The 23,740-nt window shown below is 40.3% G+C and overlaps 1 protein-coding gene across 1 annotated transcript; it reads left to right on the plus strand.

Annotated features, from left to right (window-relative positions):
- The first annotated feature begins 1,585 nt into the window (after positions 1-1,585).
- On the plus strand, positions 1,586-22,805 carry LOC124884368 (probable G-protein coupled receptor 149). The gene is made up of 5 exons (XM_047392265.1): positions 1,586-2,872; positions 6,902-7,082; positions 7,237-7,739; positions 18,367-18,507; positions 21,948-22,805. The coding sequence occupies exons 1-5, from the start codon at positions 1,907-1,909 to the stop codon at positions 22,452-22,454; spliced, it is 2,298 nt and encodes a 765-aa protein (XP_047248221.1). The 5' UTR covers positions 1,586-1,906; the 3' UTR covers positions 22,455-22,805.
- Positions 22,806-23,740: the final 935 nt, after the last annotated feature.

The raw sequence follows: 23,740 nt of genomic DNA on the forward strand, positions 1-23,740 counted from the left end.
TTTTCCAATGGTTATAATCAGTCTGACAGAGAGAGGTATCCCAATCCTTGTGGTTTTTAGTATAACAATGACCATCAGTGGGACCCTTTGCGGGGTTCCTTGAGACGACATTGTTGTAAATAAGCGCTGTTTAACTAAATAATCTGAACTGAAACTATCTGTGTAGTTATACTGCTATAGGCTTAGGCTGCTGGAGGACATAACGACCACTTTCACCCTCTTCGCTACATTCTCACACTACTCTCCAATTTTGCATTATTTGCTGTTATTTCAGCTTTTAACTTTGTTCTCTCTTTTCTCTTCCTAGAAGCTACACCTGGCCTGGCTCTGTGTCTACCTGTGACACCTTTCTGGAGAGGGGAATCGTCTGAGCTTCTGCTGGTAACAACTTAATGCTCACCCTCTATTGATGATCCACATAGCCCTGTCTTTTAGTGTTTAACCCTTTCTCTCTCCTAGACATAGAAATTGGCTGAGCTTTTACTGTAACTAATTATATGTGCTCTCTTTCAAACTCTAACCTTGAAAACTGGCTCAGAGTTTATCTGTTCTTTCTTTCTAGGTGAAACGACTAAAGGAGCTACATCCATTAACATTTACTTTTCCTTCCCATAGAAAGTACTCCTGGATCAGTGCTTCTTTGTTCTTTTTCTGTTTCTGCTCTGTTCTCTCAAACCCCCAGTCGGTCGTGGCAGATGGCCGCTCACACTGAGCCTGGTTCTGCTGGAGGTTTCTTCCTGTTAAAAATGAGTTTTTCTTCTCCACCGTCGCTACATGCATGCTCAGTATGAGGGATTGCTGCAAAGTCAACGCCAGTGACTGTCCACTGTCTCTACATGCTCATCCGGGAGGAGTGAATGCTGCAAGTCACTGACTGGATGCAATCTGCTGGGTTTCCTTAAATAGAAAAACTTTTTATCCAATTTGAATAAAAAGCTAACTCCAACTGCACTGTTCAATTGTTAGGATGAATAGGAATGTATGTACCTGACTGTTGTGAAGTGCCTTGTGATGACATGTGTTGTGAATTGGCGCTATATAAATAAAACTGAATTGAATTGAATATGTGCCATATTAGAATGTGTAGAATATGTGTTCACAGATACTGTCCATCTAATCTGAATAGGTTGGAGCTAACAGATATGTAGTTCAACTAAGTAATAAAGGGGCTAAATACAAACACGCCTCACACTATTTAATTTTGTTTTTTTATTTGTGAAAAGCATTTGAAAAATCTGTTTCGGTCTTTTTCCCTCCCTTTTACAATTGTGTGGTACCTAGTGTTGGTTTTTCATATAAAACCACCTTGAACACAAAACCAAACCTCTTTACATATTCATGTGCAGCAGACAAAAAACCTCGCCTATATTTCTCTTTCATTAGTATGCAGATGTAGCAAAATGCCTCTCAGCCAGCTTGCAGTGTCAGTATTGGACTGACCCGACAGAAGACTCCTGGGAGCATAAATGAAAGAGCTGTCCAATGCACCGGTTGCACGCTGGTAGTGGTCTACGTTAGTCTCAAATCCCCCCCCAACCCCCTTCGCCCACCGCGCCCTGCCCCACCCCCACCCCCTCTCCCGCTCCCCTCTTTGGTCTGCCGTGATAGGAAATGGTGATGACGACAGCGCGTAAATCGGCTGCTGGTAACCACAGGCGCCCCGATTACGCCTTGAGAGCGGTGAACACAAGTACCTGCCTTGCAGCCAGCCGACACGGTCATCCGCAGAACTGGGTAGGCGCGCGTTCCCAGATGGATCACATAGGAATGATGCGCTTTCTACTCTTCCTCTCACCGCAAACACTGTGATTTTTTATATATTTTAAACGTGGTGCATTTTCTGCAGCTAGTCAAACTTTACAAGCTCATCTGACTATTTCTAAGAGTCAAAACTAAATCAACCAAAATGTCAACGACGCCCGAAAGCTCCCCCACACCCAACCAGAGCCATCTCTCTACGGCCAGCTCTGACACAGCGGACCCCTCCGGGATGGAGAGACGGATTCAGCTCCTGCTTTTCGGCTTGTGCGTAACCATCGCCGCCGCCACCTTAGTTGGAGGCGTGTACTCGCTCCTTTCGCTCCTCCGGATGAGGAGGAAAACCTCGCTGTGTGTCATAGTGGCTTCCATGTCGATGGACGACCTGCTCAGCGTGGTTCCCCTCTCCCTTTTTATGCTCCTGCAGTGGGAGACCCGCCAGGGTGAGGGGTCGGGCAGCCTGTGCACTTTGTCCGGACTTCTCTACGTGTTCCAGGGGATTTCCAGCAACATGAAGGCTTGCCTTATAGCAGCCTACACTTTTTATGTCACCAAGAGATTCGGGGTGCTCCAGTCCGTCCGCCGGCCGTTGAGAGTCATGTGGGCTATCGGCGGTGTGTGGGCGGTGAGCCTGACCGTCAGCGTGCTCCCGTTGTGCGGATGGGGCAGCTACACGCCGGCCTCTCTCGGCTGTTTCCCGGAGAGCGGCAGCTTTTACACAGTGCTGCTCTTCTCATTGTATCTCATGTGCTTTTGTGGCTTTTTGTGTTTCTTTATTCCCCTCACGTATCAGCTGCTGTGCTCCAGAGAGCCCCAGAGAACGTTACTCTATCCGGGCTATCTGGACATGGCGAGGGGACTGAGCGGCTCTGCTCTTTGTGAGCTCCCGTCCTTCTCTCGGGACAGCCTTGACAGAAGTTTCGGAGCATACAACGAACTGAGCCCGAGTTCGTGTGGGACACGGGTCAGGGAGAAGGAGGACAGCGGTCTGTCCCCTGTGTCTGCCAGCGGACAGATGGGAACTTCGGTAGGAGATACACCTGTTGTGTTCGCGCAGAAGCGCTTCTCCATGATTCTGGCGGTCCTTCGAGTCATTTTATGGATGCCGATGATGGTAAGCAGCATTCCAAAGAAGAAAATCGTAATAAACTATAATAATAATAATAATAAAGAATAAAGAGAAACAGGAACACTATAAGTGTGAATGCCTACTGCATTCACACTAATTATTTTAACAAGACGTAAAGTGCTTTCCAAAAAATCCATTGAACCTTTTCACATTTTGTCACTTTTATAAACACAACTATTTTCATGGGATTTTTAGTCTGTCCAACAAAAAGTTATATATATATGAAGTGAATGTAAATTAAAGAAAAATCTGGCGTGCACATAGACGGCCCGAAGCATAAGCCAACTAAACCTCTGGTAAATTTTATCTTATTTTTTATTGTATCTGATTTACAATTCAAGGAAATGTAGAGGAAATATTCATAGTTTGATATCTGTTGCCAACAAGTTGGTGTGTTTAGGGTGTTAGTTTCTGCTATATGTAGGACTTTGTATGAAGGCCAAAAAGCCTAATTTTGGGTCTCATCTGACAACATCACCTTCTGTTACATGTTTGCTGTGTCCGCTACATGGTTAGTGGCAAAAAGCAGAGGGGGCATCCTATGTGACTTCTTCAATGATTTTGCCACTCTTATATAATGGCCAGATTTGCGGACTGTATGACTCCAATTAATTATCTCCTTGCCCTATCAGGTAAGGTGGATAAACCATGTATTGGTAAGTTTTCAGTTGTGCCATACTCTTAATTTTTTCAGATGATAGCTTGAACAGTGTAACATGAGATTTTTAAAGGTTGTGGCATTGATTTTTAAGCTTGCTTTGCTTTAAACATCTTCACAACTTTACACCTGACCTGTCAGGAGTGTCCCTTGGTTTTCATGATGCTGATTCTGTGGAACAGGATTATTTTTTCTGGTCAAAAGTACAATATTTTAGTTGTTAAATTTCCCCTAAAATGTTCGTCTTAAAAAACTTCAGATATCTTGTGCACCTCCAAAGGCATAAAATTAGCTTTTGTATGTTGGCAACTTATTGTCTTACCCAAAAGGACAATAAATGTTGGTGTCCCATCTGTGTACATTCACAAAAAACTTTGCAGTCAAATTAAAAATAGACTTTAAAACACATTGCATTCAAGTGAACACTTTGTTTTTGTAAAGGTAATAGTGTTAGAGTTTATAGTGTTGATAAAAGTTTGTTATTAACATAACATTTTATTGCTTCCTTTAAAAGCCTAAGTGAGACAGTGGGCCTTAGGTCCTCATAAAAATAAATATGCAAGTTATTCAATGAACAAGTATAAGAACACATCTTTCCTATGAAAAGACTAGTAATTAGAGCTGGCCTGAGATGTAGGCAAACTAAGCTGCCGCTTAAAGCCTCCAGGCCAGCAGAGGTTCTCCAAAAGTCCTTAAACGGTGTATTTTAGAAGTTGAACAGAGTTGGCAGATTTAAAACTATTTAAAACAACCAATGTAGCATTTAACTTTTCATAGTTAGTTAGTAGAGTGATTCTTTTTGCTACTGCTTGTTAATTACAGTTTTCGCTTTCCAAAATACATTTTCCCGAAACCTTAATAATGGAAATTGTCTGAAATTACTTTGAAACGGTGCTTATTTTCCATAGCGTAAGTATATTGGGATGAAGGGTGTAAAATTTACAGTATCATTGTAAATCATGACAGTTATTTTTGGTGTGATGTCACAGTTTGTTTTTTATTTTAGTTTTTTTTTTTTTTTTTTACTGATCGCCTGATAATCTAGGGATGAATGTTCAATGATTTATTACCTAAATTAAGCAGAACAAAGATAAGACTGCCAGGCTGTAGGAGGCACTTAAAGCATTCAGCCAATCTTCATTAGTGCAGAGAGAGCACAGAGTAGCATGAGATTGAGGAATGTTATTATTGCCTAGTTGCTGTGACATTTAGGTACCACTTGCTTAAATATCATAGCAGTGGCATCTACGGGGGTTGGACAATGAAACTGAAACACCTGGTTTTAGACCACAATAATTTATTAGTATGGTGTAGGTCCTCCTTTTGCGGCCAATACAGCGTCAGTTCGTCTTGGGAATGACATATACAAGTCCTGCACAGTGGTCAGAGGGATTTTAAGCCATTCTTCTTGCAGGATAGTGGCCAGGTCACTACGTGATACTGGTGAAGGAAAACGTTTCCTGACTCACTCCTCCAAAACACCCCAAAGTGGCCATTCTTACTGTGTGTATTGGTGCATCGTCATCCTGATACACGGCACCGCCTTCAGGATACAATGTTTGAACCATTGGATGCACATGGTCCTCAAGAATGGTTCGGTAGTCCTTGGCAGTGACGCGCCATAATCTAGCACAAGTATTAGGCCAAGAGAATGCTATGATATGGCAGCCCAAACCATCACTGATCCACCCCCATGCTTCACTCTGGGCATGCAACAGTGTGGGTGGTACGCTTCTTTGGGGCTTCTCCACACCGTAACTCTCCCGGATGTGGGGAAAACAGTAAAGGTGGACTCATCAGAGAACAATACATGTTTCACATTGTCCACAGCCCAAGATTTGTGCTCCTTGCACCATTGAAACCGACGTTTGGCATTGGCATGAGTGACCAAAGGTTTGGCTATAGCAGCCCGGCCGTGTATATTGACCCTGTGGAGCTCCCGATGGACAGTTCTGGTGGAAGCAGGAGAGTTGAGGTGCACATTTAATTCTGCCGTGATTTGGGCAGCCGTGGTTTTATGTTTTTTGCATACAATCCGGGTTAGCACCCGAACATCCTTTTCAGACAGCTTCCTCTTGCGTCCACAGTTAATCCTGTTGGATGTGGTTTGTCCTTCTTGGTGGTTTGCTGACATTACCCTGGATACCATGGCTCTTGATACATCACAAAGACTTGCTGTCTTGGTCACAGCTGCACCAGCAAGACGTGCACCAACAATTTGTCCTCTTTTGAACTCTGGTATGTCACCCATAATGTTGTGTGCATTTCAATACTTTGAGCAAAACTGTGCTCTTACCCTGCTAATTGAACCTTCACACTCTGCTCTTACTGGTGCAATGTGCAATCAATGAAGACTGGCTACCAGGCTGGTCCAAATTAGCCATGAAACCTCCCACACTAAAATGACAGGTGTTTCAGTTTCATCGTCCAACCCCTGTATGTGCACTATATAGGGTGTCCAAGTTGTAATACTAATGCCATGAAATTACTTTGAATGAGATCATATTATGAATGATAGAATATCAAATACATTTCCATAATGTATCTGTATATGCTATTGGAACACAAAGCACACATGGGGGTTAACATCTATTATCAGTCAGACTAATAAAAAAAGCTTTAGTTTGTAACACTAAAATCTAAAGAACATAATGAATTTGACTCAGCGGTATTGAAAAAAAAAAGCTACGGTTCTCAGTAATGATGGCTCCAAGTTTACAGGGAGCGAATATGACGGGAGCATCATTTTGTGAAATGCAACAAGTGAGTGAGCACCCATCATGCCAACTCTACTGTTTGAGCCTGTAGAGGCAGAATCAGGATCTGAAGTTCAGCAATATTATGTGTATCTTTGCCTTATGGCAAGGTCACAATAAAAGATTTTAAGATGTTCAGGGAGCATAAAAGTTCATTTTCCTGCATGGCTTGGCCAATAGAGAAACATACCTCAGCCATACAGTACAAGATGTAAAAAAGTACTCTATAAGAAGGTAAAAAGACATTAAAGTTGAATTTAGAATCATTGGGTTGAGCTGGAGAGGGTTTTGAAAATATCAAATCAAATACAATATCCTTGTGAAAAATTAAATCAAATAATGCATAAGCTTTTCAAAACAATGCCCCAGAGAATGCAAGGTGTTGTAAAAGCTAAAAGGGATTCACAAAATATTAATGTGTGACTTGTTTGGCCAGGGAGTGTTTTTAAACATAATAAATAAAAAGTTAAGCTTTTTTGTTTATGAGGGTTGTGTGTCATTTATTCTCATTCATCTGTCTCCTTACCTGCCACCTCCTCATGCATTTTGAATAACTAATTTCTGGGTGAATTCATTTCATCTTCCCTTGTGATTTCACAGACTTTGGTCCTCATAGGGCATGCGGCGAACGCACGCAGCTCTTCTCTGGAGACCCTGAGCTTTTTTCTTACTCTGCTTGCACCTGCGGTCACTCCCCTCTTCGTGCTGTCAGAGCGCTGGATTCATATGCCATGTGGCTGCTTCATTAACTGCAAGCAGGATCCAAAGCAGGAGCCTTCAGGTAGAAAAAGCAATCAAACTGGCAAATATATCATGAGTGCTTGTGCACAATATCATTTTAAACAGGATTCACTGTGGGTTGTAAAGGAAAACCTTTAGTTTCCTCTTTTGTGGTCTGAGTGTTTATTTATATTTCCTATTTCTCTTCCTGATAGGGATGAAAAGAAGATTTGAGTTCAACCTTTCCTTTCAGCAAGGCTATGGAGTCTATAAGCTGTCACATGCCACCAAGTCTCTAAGGAGCCCTTCTATAGAAAAACCCACTTATCACAGTCTTTTTAACTGTGACTTCCCAAATACACGCCTTGATGCGCTAGAACCTGGTGGGCTCTCAGGACTCGGTCCCAGTTTTGATTTCAGCACCCCACTCATGGCAGACAGCTCCTCTCATGCGGGTCTCTATTTAGAGGCCACAGCCAGTGTAGAGGGTGCAATGCCTGATAATCCTGTACTTCCTCATGAGAACCACAGGGACGATGAGGAATTCCACTGTGTCCCCAATGTAACTTCTCATCTCCGGGAAAAGGATCATGCTCTAAATGGCTCATCATCGGTTTTCGACGGGCCAGAGAGGAGGCTCTCGCATGAGGAATGCCGGAAAATTGAGCTGACGGATTGGGAGTGGTGCAGAAGTAAATCAGAAAGAACACCCAGACAGGTACAGCTCTGTCCAGAGTATCTTGTTTGTTATTGTGATCCTGAGCCATTAAATCAAGTCATTTATATCTGTCACTCTGTGCTTTATGGTTGACATTAACTGATTTTTCCTCATGCTGACTATTGTGCAGCTTTATATCGCAGCATATGGTGCGGTGATCATTAAGAAGTGATTACTATTTTAAAGCTTAAACATTTGCATAGACACTGCCTTGCAAAAGTAATTATACTAATCTTTTTTTCAAATGTTGTCACCTTATAGCCTCAAATTTCAATTCATTTTGTTTTTCATTTTATGTGATAGATCAACATAAAGTAGCGCATTATAGTGAAAAAAATATTAATCAGAGGTTTTAAAGCATATTCACATACAAAAAAATCTGAAAAGTGTGGCATAAATTTACATTCAGTACATCATTTAAAAGCCGAGAACCTGACAACTGCCCATTGCCCATTCTTCTCTGTAAAATACTTCAAGATCAGTTACTGTTGGCGGGAGAGTATCTTACAACATTGATTTTCAAGTCTTGCCACAGACTGTCATTCGCTTTGATTTAAGCCATTCCATTGTAACTGCGGCTGTATGTTTTGTATGTTGTTTAAGATTAAATTATAGCTTAGTTTCAGGTTTTCACAGCCTCTAACAGGTTTTCATCGAGGATTACCCTGTACTGTCTTCACAGGTACATGTAAAATAATTGAAAATCTCAATATTTCTTGTCACTCATTTCAGAAAGCAAAACTCATATATTACATAACTTCATTACACATAGAGTGAAATTTTAAAGCCCTTATTTCTTGTAGTTTTAATGATTATGTCTTACAGATAATAAAAAACCCAAATTCAATGTCTCAGAAAATTTGAGTATTATACACCAATTTAAAAAAAATATACAGGGCTTGGACAATAAAACTGAAACACCTGGTTTTAGACCACAATAATTTATTAGTATGGTGCAGGGCCTCCTTTTGCGGCCAATACAGTGTCAATTCGTCTTGGGAATGACATATACAAGTCCTGCACAGTGGTCAGAGGGATTTTAAGCCATTCTTCCTGCAGGATAGTGGCCAGGTCACTACGTGATACTGGTGGAGGAAAACGTTTCCTGACTCACTCCTCCAAAACACCCCAAAGTGGCTCAATAATATTTTGATCTGGTGACTGTGCAGGCCATGGAGATGTTCAACTTCACTTTCATGTTCATCAAACCAATCTTTCACCAGTCTTGCTGTGTGTATTGGTGCATTGTCATCCTGATACACGGCACCGTCTTCAGGATACAATGTTTGAACCATTGGATGCACATGGTCCTCAAGAATGGTTCGGTAGTTCTTGGCAGTGACGCACCCATCTAGCACAAGTATTGGGCCAAGGGAATGCCATGATATGGCAGCCCAAACCATCACTGATCCACCACCATGCTTCACTCTGGGCATGCAACAGTCTGGGTGGTACGCTTCTTTGGGGCTTCTCCACACCGTAACTCTCCCTGATGTGGGGAAAACAGTAAAGGTGTACTCATCAGAGAACAATACATGTTTCACATTGTCCACAGCCCAAGATATGCGCTCCTTGCACCATTGAAACTGACGTTTGGCATTGGCATGACTGACCAAAGGTTTGGCTATAGCAGCCCGGCCGTGTATATTGACCCTGTGGAGCTCCCGACGGACAGTTCTGGTGGAAACAGGAGAGTTGAGGTGCACATTTAATTCTGCCGTGATTTGGGCAGCCGTGGTTTCATTCAGTTTCATTGTCCAACCCCTGTATGTCTAAATGTTATTTGATGGTCATATTATTGCCTACATAGTCACGGAGAAGACTGCTGACTTGACAGTTGTCCAAAGGACAGTTATTGACACCCTTCACGAGGAGGGTAAACCACGAAAGGACATTGGTAAAGAACCTGGTTGTTCACAGAGTGCTGTATCCAAGCATACTTAAAAAAGTTAAGTGGAAGGAAGGAAGGAATAGTGTAAAAAGTGCATCCTTAAAAGGCTGTCAAGCTAAATCCATTTGAGAGACCTTCACAAGGGGTGAACTGAGGCTGGAATCAGCGCATCAAGTACCACCACACATGGGCTATGCTGCATTCCTTGTATCAAGCCAATCCTGAGCCCGAGACATTGCAGAAGTGTCGTATATGGGCTAAGGAAAAAATAAAACCTGGACTTTAGCACAGGGGTGGAGAGGCACAGAATCAACATTTCTGAAGTCCACAGTCAATGCAGGCATTTACCAAGAAATTTTAAAGTACTTATTGTTTCCTTCTACTGACAAGCTTTATAGAGATGCTGATTTCATTTTCCAGGTGGACTTGGCAGCTGCCCTCACTACCAAAGACAGTAGGTTCAGTGATCATCTTGTTACTGGGCTTGATTGGCCAGCAAAGTCTTTTGACCTGAACCCCATAGAGAATATATGGGGTTTTGTCAAGAAGATGAGAGACACTATACCCAACAATGAAGATGACCTGAAGGCTGCCATCAAAGCAACCTGGCCTTCCATTACATACATTTCATTACAGGCTGATCGCCTTTATGCCACACCACAATGATACAGTAATTCATGCAAAGTAGCCCAAACCAACTATTGAGTGCATAGAAATTAACATAAGTTTCAGAAGCCTGAAAGCTCTGTTTAAAATATAATTTTTTATTGATCTTAAAAAATATTCACATTTTCTGAGATATTGAATTTATGAATATAAATATTTCAATCAATGTGTAATGAATCTATATATGAGTTTCACTTGCTGAAGTAAGTGCCAAAAAGATCTTGAACTTTATCCCAATGTTCTAATTTTTTTAGATGTACCTGTAGCTCCAAACGTTAACCTATCAATCTTACCAGCTCCCGGTCCCCGCTGAAAAAAAGCATCCACACAGCCTGATGATGCCGCCACCACCACGTTTGATGGTGGTGATGGTGTGTTCAGGCTGGTGTGCAGAGTTAGCGTTCCTTCACTCATACCATGTTGTGTGCATCCCAGAAGGTTCAATTTTGGTCTAATCTGATCAGAGCACCTTCTTCCACATATTTGCCACATCCCCCTCATGGCTTTTGCTAAATTATAAGCAAGACTCCTTTTGGCTTTCTTTTAACAATGGCTTTCCTAATGCCATTCTTCAATAAAGACCAGGTTTGTGGAGTAAGTAAGTAAGTTAAAACTTTATTTAAATAGTACCTTTTAAGACATAGATGACAAAGTGCTGAACAAAAAAATAAAAGCACTTAACATCAGTACATTGAAATAGTTAATGAAGGACAACTGTAAAAAGGTTAGTTTTTAGTTGCTTTTTAAAAAGCTCAACAGAGTCAACAAACCTCAAACTAAAGGCCTGAGCATTCCAGTAGTAACAGAGTCAGTATGACTGAAAAAGTGCTATATAAATTCAGAACATTTACCATTTATGAGAAAACATCTGTGATTTGTTCAAATGTCTGGGAGTAGCTCTCTGTACAACCTGATAATGGCTCAGTGATGTTTTGTGTAGACAGGTGAATAATAAGGAATAGTAATCCAATCTCAAAGAAACAAATGCATGAATACAAATTTCCTGTTCTGTTCATGAGATAATACGACGTAGCTCAGCAATATTTTGAAAGTGATAAAACACGAGCAAACCAGAGACTGGACCTAACCATCCAAAGTGAAACAAGAGTCAAAATGTATCCCAAGGTGTTACCCCTAAAGGAAGACTCAATGAGTAAAAGTTGTGCTACTTTCCTTTTCCAGATCATGGATTGAACAGTGCTTCTTGATTGCACCTTTATAATGAGGTTAAACTACACACATTAAAGTTTGTGAAAGTAAATTAACAAGATGTGCAAAAGTTCAGGTGTGTTAATAATTTTGCAAGGCACTGTGATTCTGGCTAAAAAAGAAAATGAAACAAATAATCTTTCAGATGAATACCTCTCCGACTTTCTCTGTGGTGGTTCATGTCTCTTTGGACTGTTTCTTCCAAATCTGCAATTACGTCTTTTTAAAATTTACATGAGGGACTGGCTGCTGTACCTCAGATATAGATAAAAGTGTGCTTACATCCTCCCTTGTTTACCCTGTTTTCTCTGTTCTTCTCCTCTTCTCTGCTCCTCGGCCGTGGTTCCCCTGCAAATCATCATTTGTAGCAAGCTACAACAGATTCTAAGTAATGGAGCGACTGATCGATATGCTATCAGATGCACACCTGTCTTTCAAAGACAGAATTGAATTCATTACTATTCATTGATTCACTCAGGGGAATTCATTCAGGGGGAGGATATTTAGATTTATAGATTAAGGCTTATTGTTAATTAAATGCAACCACTCACATTTACCAGAGAATGCTATTGGATTGTTGTAAAAAGTGGAAGGAAATAAACAGATTCATGTTTGAATTATGTGTTCAATCAGCTTACGTAAGTGTGAAAAATGCATATTCTAATGTATTGATTATGACTGTATATCTATTCAGTATTTACTGCATAATGTATTGTTTTCTGTCTGGCAATACTATACCTTGTGCTTATAAAGATAATCAACACCTAACTCTTTCCCATGGTTAAAAAACCCTGGAAGTAAAAAGCGAACCTCCAGTCATCTCCTCCCCCTCTGATAAATTTTGAATGCCTTTCTTTCTTTTTTAGTTGGCCTGCTTTGCTCTCATTACAGCAAAGCTTAATTCTCTCTGTGTGTTTGGGAGACTCAAATAAATTGTTAAACATGGGCAGAACTGTGAAAGCATGATGATTAATGCACCTTGGCATTGGCGGTAACAGAACAGATGGGAGATCAGCCTCGATCTGCTCCTGAAATAGCAGAGCAGCCACAGGCACAACCCTTTGAAACTGACTTGTAACTTGTAGAAAAAGAACACCATTAGCCCGTTTTGTGGACGGTTCTGGAACTAAAACAGATGTGTATATACACATGCATGCATGTTCACGCTAAACACTCATGAACACGTTGTAACTCTAAGTCTCCGCTTCTCTTTCTCTGTTCCACTTACAAATGAAATGAAATGTTTTGGGTTGAAAATCACCAGAGGGTAGAAATCCATGGAGCATGCATCTGCAGCTTGGCTTTGGCACTCACTTCGCATCATGTTGAAGTTTGAGATGCTCACTGCTGACTTGTGTGTATCAGTGTGTCTTTTTGTTTGTGTGTGAATGTCCTACTTCTGTGGTTCTTTACAGGGAAAATTGTATATTGTTTTTCCTCAGGGCTTATTCATTGATTGGAGCCCATACAAGTGTTATTACACATGCTGTACCCATATGTTTTAATACACTCCATTTACAAAAAAACAGGAAAAAGTTGGAAAAATAGATTATATCAAAACATGACCAAAATGCAAGAACAAAATTAAGCTCCAGGCCTCCATTCAAATCCTTAGTGCCCATATCCAAATAAAAAGACAGCAAATTAGCTTGCAGTCCAGTGTTGTTCTGGCTGTGTTTTTCTTCCTCGTTGGCTGGCTTGATGTCATTAACCAGCACCTTTTCCCCGCACCACCAGAGCCTCTGGCCTTCAGCACCCAAAGGGAGAGTTAGAATTAGAGCTTAAAGACGTATTTACCCTTTCTGTGACTTTATGCTTTGTTACCAAGCACAGAGCTCGAGGTGCACTCCCAAGCCTTTTCCCTGAGGGAATGTGCAGATCTAATGTGCATTCAGATGTTAGGCCCAGAAAGTCCTTTTCCCTCTTCGTAGAATCAATCCAAACCTGTAAAAAAATGGTCCCACAAATAACGCTTCAATTTAATGCAAAATGTTTACTTTTAACAGACATAGAATTTATACCACTTCAGTCAGGAAAGTGTTGTAAAATTGGAACAAAGTAAAAAAAAATCTGTGTGCAACATAATGTGCAAATGTTTGAAACTACACTTAATTTCCCTAAACTTTGCTTCCATTTGTCAAAATGTTATAATTTTTTAATGTAATCTTGAGCAGTGTTTCTCCAGGCTCTTTGAAGGCCTCTTTGAGTTTGTTCTTTGGACTTTGACTGCATTTACATATTTTCTGTCTTCTGCCTGACCAGGACAATATACTGAAGTGCTTAGAAGGAGAAATGTGCACAAAACCATTTTAGGTATATAATACATATACCTAATATAGTACATATGCCTAATTAGTCAACTGTGACTTAATACCATTAAACAACCTTTTGATGCATTATCCATAGTTCTGTCTCCCTTTAGAGCCTGTAAACCTACTTAAAAATATTAAAGATTAGGACGCCTGATCAAACCATCATAACTTGGTGACCTACTGCTGATAGAGAATATTTATTGGAGGCACATAATCACATTGCTATTGTTAGAGAAGACCATAAGTAGATATACAGTATATAGAAGATTACTTAAAAAGTGATTACCATAAGGAGCACAATACTTCCTCATTGGTGCCATTTCTGCACCAGGAGAAGTTAGAACACAACTACCAAAAATTTGAAAGTATGCAATAGAGAAGGAACCAGATGACCAGCACCTGCCTGAAGAGTCAACTTAAAATAGCGTTTTTGTTTTTGACATAACATTGCTTCATCCATTGCGTTAAGAGTTTTTGTTATAATAAATTGCTGTTAGGAATTTTGTTTCATTTATAAATAGTTTTAAATGGAAAAGCATGGCACAAAAGCAAAGCTTGTTGTAGAAAATGTAAACAATCCTCAATGGAATTGTGCAATATTTTATCATTTACCATAAGGATGTCCTGATCAAGGCATTTTAAATGATTGGCATCGAAGTCCCTCACTCTCCTGATGTCGATTTATTTTCTGTGATTTTGTTGGCCGGCCATGCAGTTGCAGTTTCCTCAGTTGTTTTTTTAAAGGTCATAGGCTACTTTCATGGGAACTGCTTGCAAAAAACTGTTTAACACGCCGTACACCTTATTTTGTCTAACAAACATGAGTTTTACTACCAGTTTGAGTATTCTTCTACCTGTACAATGAAAGTCACTCCGAAAAAAGGATTATTGACTGTTGCACCTTCCTGTCTGCCTTTCACATGACCTGCTCTATGAGCCGTCCCCAGAAAGCTGTTGATAAAGTTGAAAGCTGTGTAGAGAGCTGAAACACTTACATTTATCTAAAGTGTTAAGTTCATAAGTTTGTGAAGCAAAATAACTTCTTCTCTAAGTTTTGTCTTCTGAAACTGGAATAGCTCTGTACTATGTTACATTATCATTCAACAAACAGCAATCATGCAAGCATTGGCCTAGAACTTAGGCAAACTGCTCCACATGAAGATGTTGCCAGTAAGACATGATATATACAGACATAAGGCTGTTCTAAAAAAAAAAATGAATTGGGGCAATCTATGTAATACTGATGAAATGTAGTGTGTTATTTTTACTTTACTTTAAAGTTTCTGCAAACATGTAAATGGCATGGTTAAAAAAATACCATAGATTGAAATCCCAGTCTAGGACTTGGTTTTAGTAATGCCTGTTCTTTTAATGACTCGGATCAAAGGCCCTGATCGGGACATCGCTATAATTAAATGGCGCATTTGTGTTTAAAAATGTGACTGAACACAGTCGTTATTGTTATTATTGTTTAACAGCGCAGTTCCATCACCAAAATTCGACTACCAATTTCTTTATTGCATTTTATCGTCATCACAGTAAAAGTGCATTTCTTTTAGAATTTGGATGCCCGTTATCTTAGGCTGGCTTGGATTAGGGCTGCTCAATATTAGAAAAAGTTGATGGTGATATTATTGGTAAATATTGCAATGACAATATCATTTGCGTTATATGCCTGTTATTTTTCATTCCTTTCTCATCTGTGCTTCTATCAATTTTTAGCATTTTGGGCAATGTCATTAGTGTCCGTGTGTGCTCATCTACTGCCAAGAGACTCTGTCCAACTTGCTTAATATTACATTAGCATGTAAAATGCAAGTTCATACACTTATATACTTGACTATATTAGACAACAATTATTGCACTCCAGACAGTCCTTTGCGATATGAATGTTGCACTCAGATAATGTGATGAGGATTTATTTGGATTAAATTGTGCAGCCTTAGTATGGATTAGTGTGGACCATTTTTAGTTCTAGTAATATTTTGTTTTAAAATATTACAAACAAGAAAGGCTATCCTTTAATCACCTCCAAAGTAATTTCTTGAATTTATTCTTAAACAACATTGAACCTAGTACTTTGAAAGCAGCTCACTATATTCACATAATCTAAATATCTGTCAGAATGGTCTACAAAATTGGAGGTCTTTGTAATATTTGTGGCTTCTGGGTATCATATGATTAGTAGGTAAACAGTAGATTGACAACATCTTTGCTATTGTTGATCATCACGGCCACAATCAGATAACCACATTTAATCCTTTTTAATAATTCACAGGTTCAACGAGAACCGTTGCCATCTCTCTGCTAATGCAGTATATTATTTTATCTCCTGTTTCCTGCCAGCAGTATGCATTGTTCCAAGCAAATTATTTGGGAGCAGACTAATTTCATCTACTGAGGAGTCTCTGCCAAAAAAGCCAATAGGAAAGATAAACATAATCAAACATAAACAATGTGCAACAATGTGCAACAATGAACCCAATAGAAAACTAATAAATAATAGCAGCTAAATAGTAAGTCAATCCAGGTCCAGGCTTTTTAATATTTAAAGGTCTATTATCTAATTTTAGCAGTAGCACTTCATTTATAGGGTTTTAATAGGTATGGCTCATGGAGTAGCAACTCATTTTCCTTTACTTGTTGTCATGTAAAAAATCCAATTTCATTCACTTTAAACAGCAGGACTGAAGTCCAAAAATGATCTTGTCATTGATATAAGGTTTCAGCATTTACTGACAACAATGTGATGAGCTACAACGGCAAAAGGCACTTTGATATGTCATTGAAGAAGAGGCACTAGTGAGACATTTTTATTTTTGTGTGTTTAGTTTAGAATAGCTCACATCCATTAAATGTGCCTTAAGTGCATGGCAGTAAGTGAAGCTGGATTTATCCCTTAGTTTCCCTTCAGAACCAATGAGTGTAAGTGGTGATAAGTGTGTTAGATCTTTTTTACTTGTGCAATGTGTTTCTGGATCGGTACACACTTCTTAAACAAAACAAATTCACAAAGTATTCTGTGGGCACTAAATGTCCAAACCTGAGTTTAGGCTTTCTTCTTATTTTGAAACAAGATGCAAAGCAGATCTGCTCCTTAAACAGAGCTGTCTGCTGAAATCTGGTGGTGCATTTTATGCAAGAGTAGAAGAAGGGAAAATGGTGATCTGCTGCTTTCCAGGTTTTACAAAATATGTGTCAGGGATGTTTCAGAAGGTAGAATTCATCCTCACTTGTAAAAGGGTTGCCCATTTGTTTTTTCACAAATAAGTTCTATAATCAAACAAATTCTCTAAATTGTGTCTAAAATTATGTTGTCACAGAGTACAAACCAGTTAATTATGTAATTTGCAAACAAATGCTTAACATGCATAGGTTCAATCACTTAAAGGGATTCATAGTTTATTTTACAATCTCAAGCGTCACTTATTGATTCAGACACAAGGTTCTGACGTGATTTCTGCAATGAGATATCTTTCTGAAATTCCTTCCTAAAGTTTCATAAAAATGTTTTGAAAAGTAAAAAATGTTCTTCATATCTCTGATCACCTCAGCTTTTGCTGTTTCTGTGGCTGAGGAGCGAGAGAAAATATCTGCATGCGATTGTACCTGTTTCATGAATCCAGTGTAGAAATTCTGCAAATTGCTAGTATATAGCAGTTGCAGAAGCTTTAGGAGCTTACACTGCTTTAAAAATGCCCCTCAGTGTTCCTGCTTTTGTTTTAAGTATAAGTAAAAGTTAATAGACGGAACTCCAGCATCACTCTACGCTGATGTAGTTTGCCTGCATTTTAATTGCACACTATTGGGGCCATGTGTCATGCAGTGGTAGATCGATGTAGTGGTGAGGCTAGTCCTTGGTTCAGCTTTCCAGGGTTCGTATCCAGACAGCTGGACCTTTGCTGCATGTCTGCTCCATCCCCCATCTCTCTCTGTCCACTTTGTCTAATAACTGTACATGAAGGCCACTAATGGGGCAAAATATTTTAAAAAATGACACTGAGTTCCATCTGTTGTTTTTTTTTGGGACACAGATGGAGCTAAAATAAAATATCAAAAGCACTGGGTGGGTTAATTAAAATAATAATAAAAAATAATAATGTCTAGCATTTCTGCATCCAATTGTCTTTGTGACTGAACAGAGAACACAGATACAGAAAAAGGTAGAAATAACTGCTTAACTTGATAGGCAGGGTTGCTCCTACATGTATTTACTGCAAATTGCTTTATGAATCCAGTGCAAAAATAAAGCAAACAGCAGTAGCCAAAACACTTCAACAATGGTGGAGATTGCACTGCCTTGTGATTTTTTCAGTATGTGTGCAAATGTTAAACTAACTTGTACAATAAGAGGGAGTTAAAAAAAAAGAAAAACTCCTGCCACCAAAATACAGGTAGTAATTGTGTTGCCATTTTGGTAAACCTGACACAAGTACAGCCTTATAAATGCTATGTTTGTGTACCCATTGTATGCTTATCCTGTCATGACCAATTGAACACTGCGCAGAATGGTAAATATTTAAATGTTTTCTGTGGTTTTCCTTTGCAGAGATCAGGTGGCCTGTCAATACCTCTGTGTGCCTTTCAGGGCACTGTATCTCTCCAAGCACCCACAGGCAAGACACTATCTCTTTCCACCTATGAGGTCAGCAGTGATGGCCTCAAAATCTCACCCAACAATGCAAAAAAGGTAATAAGTCTCAACTCAATCTCCTTATCAAAATATTCTAGGTTGACGACAAGCTTTGTTTGCCATTTGTTGTCATGAAATGGTGAAGAGCAGGCCTCCGATGCAGATAGGAGGAAGGCAGGTGAAAATGAACACTTCTACTTAAAAAAAGAAATTCAAAATCTAAGGTCTAAAGGCAAGGGGGAGGGGCCAGAATGATACAACACCAGAAGACCAGATGCAAACAAGCTGGTGGGAATAAGCTGACAAACTGAAAAATATTTAAGCTGGAGAGATGATTACTGAACAAGGAGTAGGTGGCTGATTATAAGCTGTGTGTAACTGTGAGGAGGGGAAAGTAACTAAAGTTGAACTCAGAAAATAGGTGAAATTACTGATATAACACACAGGCAACAAGGAAGCAGAATATAAACACAAAACCAAAGTCCTAAAGATCAGGACTGTTCCTTAGCCATTTATTTAGGGAAAATGTTTGACATTTGGTATAAATTTGACTTAGTATGTACAGGGGTTGGACAATGAAACTGAAACACCTGGTTTTAGACCACAATAATTTATTAGTATGGTGTAGGGCCTCCTTTTGTGGCCATTACAGCGTCAATTCATCTTGGGAATGACATATACAAGTCCTGCACAGTGGTCAGAGGGATTTTAAGCCATTCTTCTTGCAGGATAGTGACCAGGTCACTACGTGATACTGGTGGAGGAAAACGTTTCCTGACCCGCTCCTCCAAAACACCCCAAAGTGGCTCAATAATAGTTAGATCTAGTGACTGTGCAGGCCATGGGAGATGTTCAACTTCACTTTCATGTTCATCAAACCAATCTTTCACCAGTCTTGCTGTGTGTATTGGTGCATTGTCATCCTGATACACGGCACCACCTTCATGATACAATGTTTGAACCATTGGATGCACATGGTCTTCAAGAATGGTTCGGTAGTCCTTGGCAGTGATGCGCCCATCTAGCACAAGTATTGGGCCAAGGGAATGCCATGATATGGCAGCCCAAACCATCACTGATCCACCCCCATGCTTCACTCTGGGCATGCAACAGTCTGGGTGGTACGCTTCTTTGGGGCTTCTCCACACCGTAACTCTCCCGGATGTGGGGAAAACAGTAAAGGTGGACTCATCAGAGAACAATACATGTTTCACATTGTCCACAGCCCAAGATTTGCGCTCCTTGCACCATTGAAACCGACATTTGGTATTGGCATGACTGACCAAAGGTTTGGCTATAGCAGCCCCGCCGTGTTTATTGACCCTGTGGAGCTCCCGACGGACAGTTCTGGTGGAAACAGGAGAGTTGAGGTGCACATGTAATTCTGCCGTGATTTGGGCAGCCGTGGTTTTATGTTTTTTGGATACAATCCGGGTTAGCACCCGAACATTCCTTTCAGACAGCTTCCTCTTGCGTCCACAGTTAATCCTGTTGGATGTGGTTCATCCTTCTTGGTGGTTTGCTGACATTACCCTGGATACCGTGGCTCTTGATACATCACAAAGACTTGCTGTCTTGGTCACAGATGCGCCAGCAAGACGTGCACCAACAATTTGTCCTCTTTTGAACTCTGGTATGCCACCCATAATGTTGTGTGCATTTCAATATTTTGAGCAAAACTGTGCTCTTACCCTGCTAATTGAACCTTCACACTCTGCTCTTACTGGTGCAATGTGCAATCATTGAAGACTGGCTACCAGGCTGGTCCAATTTAGCCATGAAACCTCACACACTAAAATGACAGGTGTTTCAGTTTCATTGTCCAACCCCTGTACTTCAATGTTAGTTTTTCTTTTTTTTAAACACCACAGCTTAATGCTAACTCAGTCATGGTTTCTTTGAGTATAAACCAAAACTTCAGGCTGAAAGGGCATATATCATCTTTTACAACTTTCTGTTGAAATTCTGGTCAAATGTATTGCCCACATTAGTTTATGTCTACATTCAATAATATTGAGAAATTTGTAAAGACAGTAGGCAGTAGCTTAGAGATCAAATGTTTAGAGCAGTGATACCCTGCCCAGAGACTTAAAAACACTCTGTGTTAAGCCCCATCTACATGTAATTTAACACTGTGGTGAATGATGATAGAGTTGATTCTGATGAATGCCACCACTAACATTTCTCCCAAAAACTTCAGCAATAGACAACGTTGTAATCTGCAAGCTTTGCAGTGGCTTCAGAAGACATAGCAGCAGTGAATGGAAACAGCTGAAAGTCTTACTTTTCTATACCAAATAAGTTTGTGGTTTACCTGTGAGGAGCAAACCACACTACAGTTAAGTAGCTTGCGATTCGTTTTGTGGACAATGTCTTTCATGCCACTCACACTCTCCATCTACAATTAGTTTTCAGCCAAAATCATAATGTTTGGCCCTCAAAAGTCACCTAAAGAATAAGAATATTTATTACAATTTAAGGGTAAAAAGAGATTTTGATGGCTGAGAAAACAAAAAATCTCCCCTTTAGTCAGTCAGTCATTTTCTATACCGCTTCTTCCGTAGTGGGTCACGGGGAAGCTGGTGCCTATCTCCAGCAGTCTATGGGCGGGAGGCGGGGTACACCCTGGACAGGTCACTAGTCCATTGCAGGGCAACACACAAGCAACCATGCACACACTCATTTAGACTCCTAAGGGCAATTGAGAGAGACCAATTAACCTCACAAGCATGTCTTTGGAGAGTGGGAGGAAGCCGGAGTACCCGGTGAGAACCCATGAATGCACAGGGAGAACATGCAAACTCCAAGCAGAAAGACTCAGAGTTGAATCCAGGATCTTGCGATTGCGATTCCATCCTATTTTGTTTTGCCAGTAAATGATCAAATATCCATTTATCAGTCCTCTTTGAAAGGTATTTTGTAATCACAAAGACAATTTAAAACAATTGGGGGTTTATATTGCAGTTAGACAACTCAATGTACAAATCATATTTTTACACACTTTCCATTGATAAAGCTCTTCCTCCTAAGACTCTTATTGGAAAATATGTTTATAATGACCTATCAGCTTAAAACAAACAGTCAACAGGTAATTTTGGATAATTTTGCAAGTACTGTCAACATTTGCAGGATTTGTGACTTTGAAATGTGGTAAATTATTTTTTTTTTGCCGATTTCCTTGTCAATACTTGTTAACCAATGTCAATGTCTTGTGAATGCTTGCTGGTTTTTTGCAGTTTTATAAGACATAGTTGCCCTATTTCCAGTCCTAAATATAGCAACATACTGTAGCTTTTTGTCTCTAGGCACTAGTTTGATAAAAGGATAAACTTAGTATATTTTTTTCTGAAACTTTCTAGCCAGCATTTGAGTAGTTATTTTAAAGCTTCAGAAGAATTTGTGGTTTGGACTAATAAATACAAGGGGATGGGTACTGATTTACAGTGATGTTGTACTGTCTATAAATAGCATGTGTGAGTAATTTCTATTTCTTAAAGGTGGAAGTGTATCGCTCAAAGTCCGTTGGCCATGAACCCAGTGCAGACGAGCCAGGATCTGGAGGCCAGGCTGGAGACGCGAACGTCAGCTGTGTTGGAATGGAGATCGGCATGGGGATGGGAATAGGAGCAGTGGTTGGGGACACCAACGTCAAAATACACCTTGAAGTTTTGGAAATCTGCGATAACGAGGAGGCCATGGACAGTGTCTCCATTATCTCCAACATAAGCCAGTCCTCGACGCATGCCCGCTCGCCGTCGCTGCGCTACTCTCGCAGGGAGAACCGCTTTGTTTCGTGCGACCTGGGCGAGACTGCGTCTTACTCCCTGCTCATCCCCAGCAGCGGCAATACTGAGGCAGAGACCATCAATATCACTATTCCTGACACGGTGGAAGCTCACCGTCAGAACAGCCGACGGCAGACGCAGGAGAGCTCTGGGTATCATGAGGATATTCAGCTGCTTAATGAGGCTTACAGAAAGCAAGCAGGCGAGGGGGAAGAGTGAGATATGTACACAATAACAAAGGGGGGGCTCTCAGGGGGTGGATGAAACAGCAACTCAGGCAGTAAAGTCAGCAAGACAAATATCCTAATCATTCCACATTTTGTCTTTTATGTTCACAGCTTTAACAGAGCTGAGAGGTTATATGAACAGAAACTCATCTAAAGTCGTATAATAGCTTCTTTGCCTACTCCTGTACTTCTTCAGGTAAAAAGATGAAAGCACATACATATCCATGTGTACATTAAACAGAGAAACATAAGATAGCAAAAAGGCATTTTAAAAGTATCCATACCTCTTGAACTTTTTCACTTTTTGTCTGCCTTCAAAAGTCATTAAATTATTAAAAACCTGTGTGCAATTTCATCTCAGCTTGTCACAAGTTTGCCTCAAAACATATAGGGGACAGTGAAAGCCTATGGGTGGCAAACCTGAGGGTTGGGGGCAGAGTAACCTGAACACATCCTTCCCTATCTGGCACATACAGGTCCTTCTCAAAATATTAGCATATTGTGATAAAGTTCATTATTTTCCATAATGTCATGATGAAAATTTAACATTCATATATTTTAGATTCATTGCACACTCACTGAAATATTTCAGGTCTTTTATTGTCTTAATACGGATGATTTTGGCATACAGCTCATGAAAACCCAAAATTCCTATCTCACAAAATTAGCATATTTCATCCGACCAATAAAATAAAATTGTTTTTAATACAAAAAACGTCAACCTTCAAATAATCATGTACAGTTATGCACTCAATACTTGGTCGGGAATCCTTTGGCAGAAATGACTGCTTCCATGCGGCGTGGCATGGAGGCAATCGGCCTGTGGCACTTCTGAGGTCTTATGGAGGCCCAGGATGCTTTGATAGCGGCCTTTAGCTCATCCAGAGTGTTGGGTCTTGAGTCTCTCAACGTTCTCTTCACAATATCCCACAGATTCTCTATGGGGTTCAGGTCAGGAGAGTTGGCAGGCCAATTGAGCACAGTGATACCATGGTCAGTAAACCATTTACCAGTGGTTTTGGCACTGTGAACCGGTGCCAGGTCGTGCTGAAAAATGAAATGTTCATCTCCATAAAGCTTTTCAGCAGATGGAAGCATGAAGTGCTCCAAAATCTCCTGATAGCTAGCTGCATTGACCCTGCCCTTGATAAAACACAGTGGACCAACACCAGCAGCTGACACGGCACCCCAGACCATCACTGACTGTGGGTACTTGACACTGGACTTCTGGCATTTTGGCATTTCCTTCTCCCCAGTCTTCCTCCAGACTCTGGCACC

Source organism: Girardinichthys multiradiatus, chromosome 18 (genome assembly GCF_021462225.1).
Source record: "Girardinichthys multiradiatus isolate DD_20200921_A chromosome 18, DD_fGirMul_XY1, whole genome shotgun sequence".
Classification (NCBI taxonomy): Eukaryota; Metazoa; Chordata; class Actinopteri; order Cyprinodontiformes; family Goodeidae; genus Girardinichthys; species Girardinichthys multiradiatus.

What these genes read in the sequence shown, in the direction of transcription:
- LOC124884368 (XM_047392265.1), top strand. Translation starts at nt 1,907, where the DNA reads ATGTCAACGACGCCCGAAAGCTCCCCCACACCCAACCAGAGCCATCTC. An exon ending in TCCAAAGCAGGAGCCTTCAG is followed by an intron (nt 7,083 to 7,236) that starts GTAGAAAAAGCA and finishes TCTTCCTGATAG; the next exon opens with GGATGAAAAGAAGATTTGAG. An exon ending in CAGAAAGAACACCCAGACAG is followed by an intron (nt 7,740 to 18,366) that starts GTACAGCTCTGT and finishes TTTCCTTTGCAG; the next exon opens with AGATCAGGTGGCCTGTCAAT.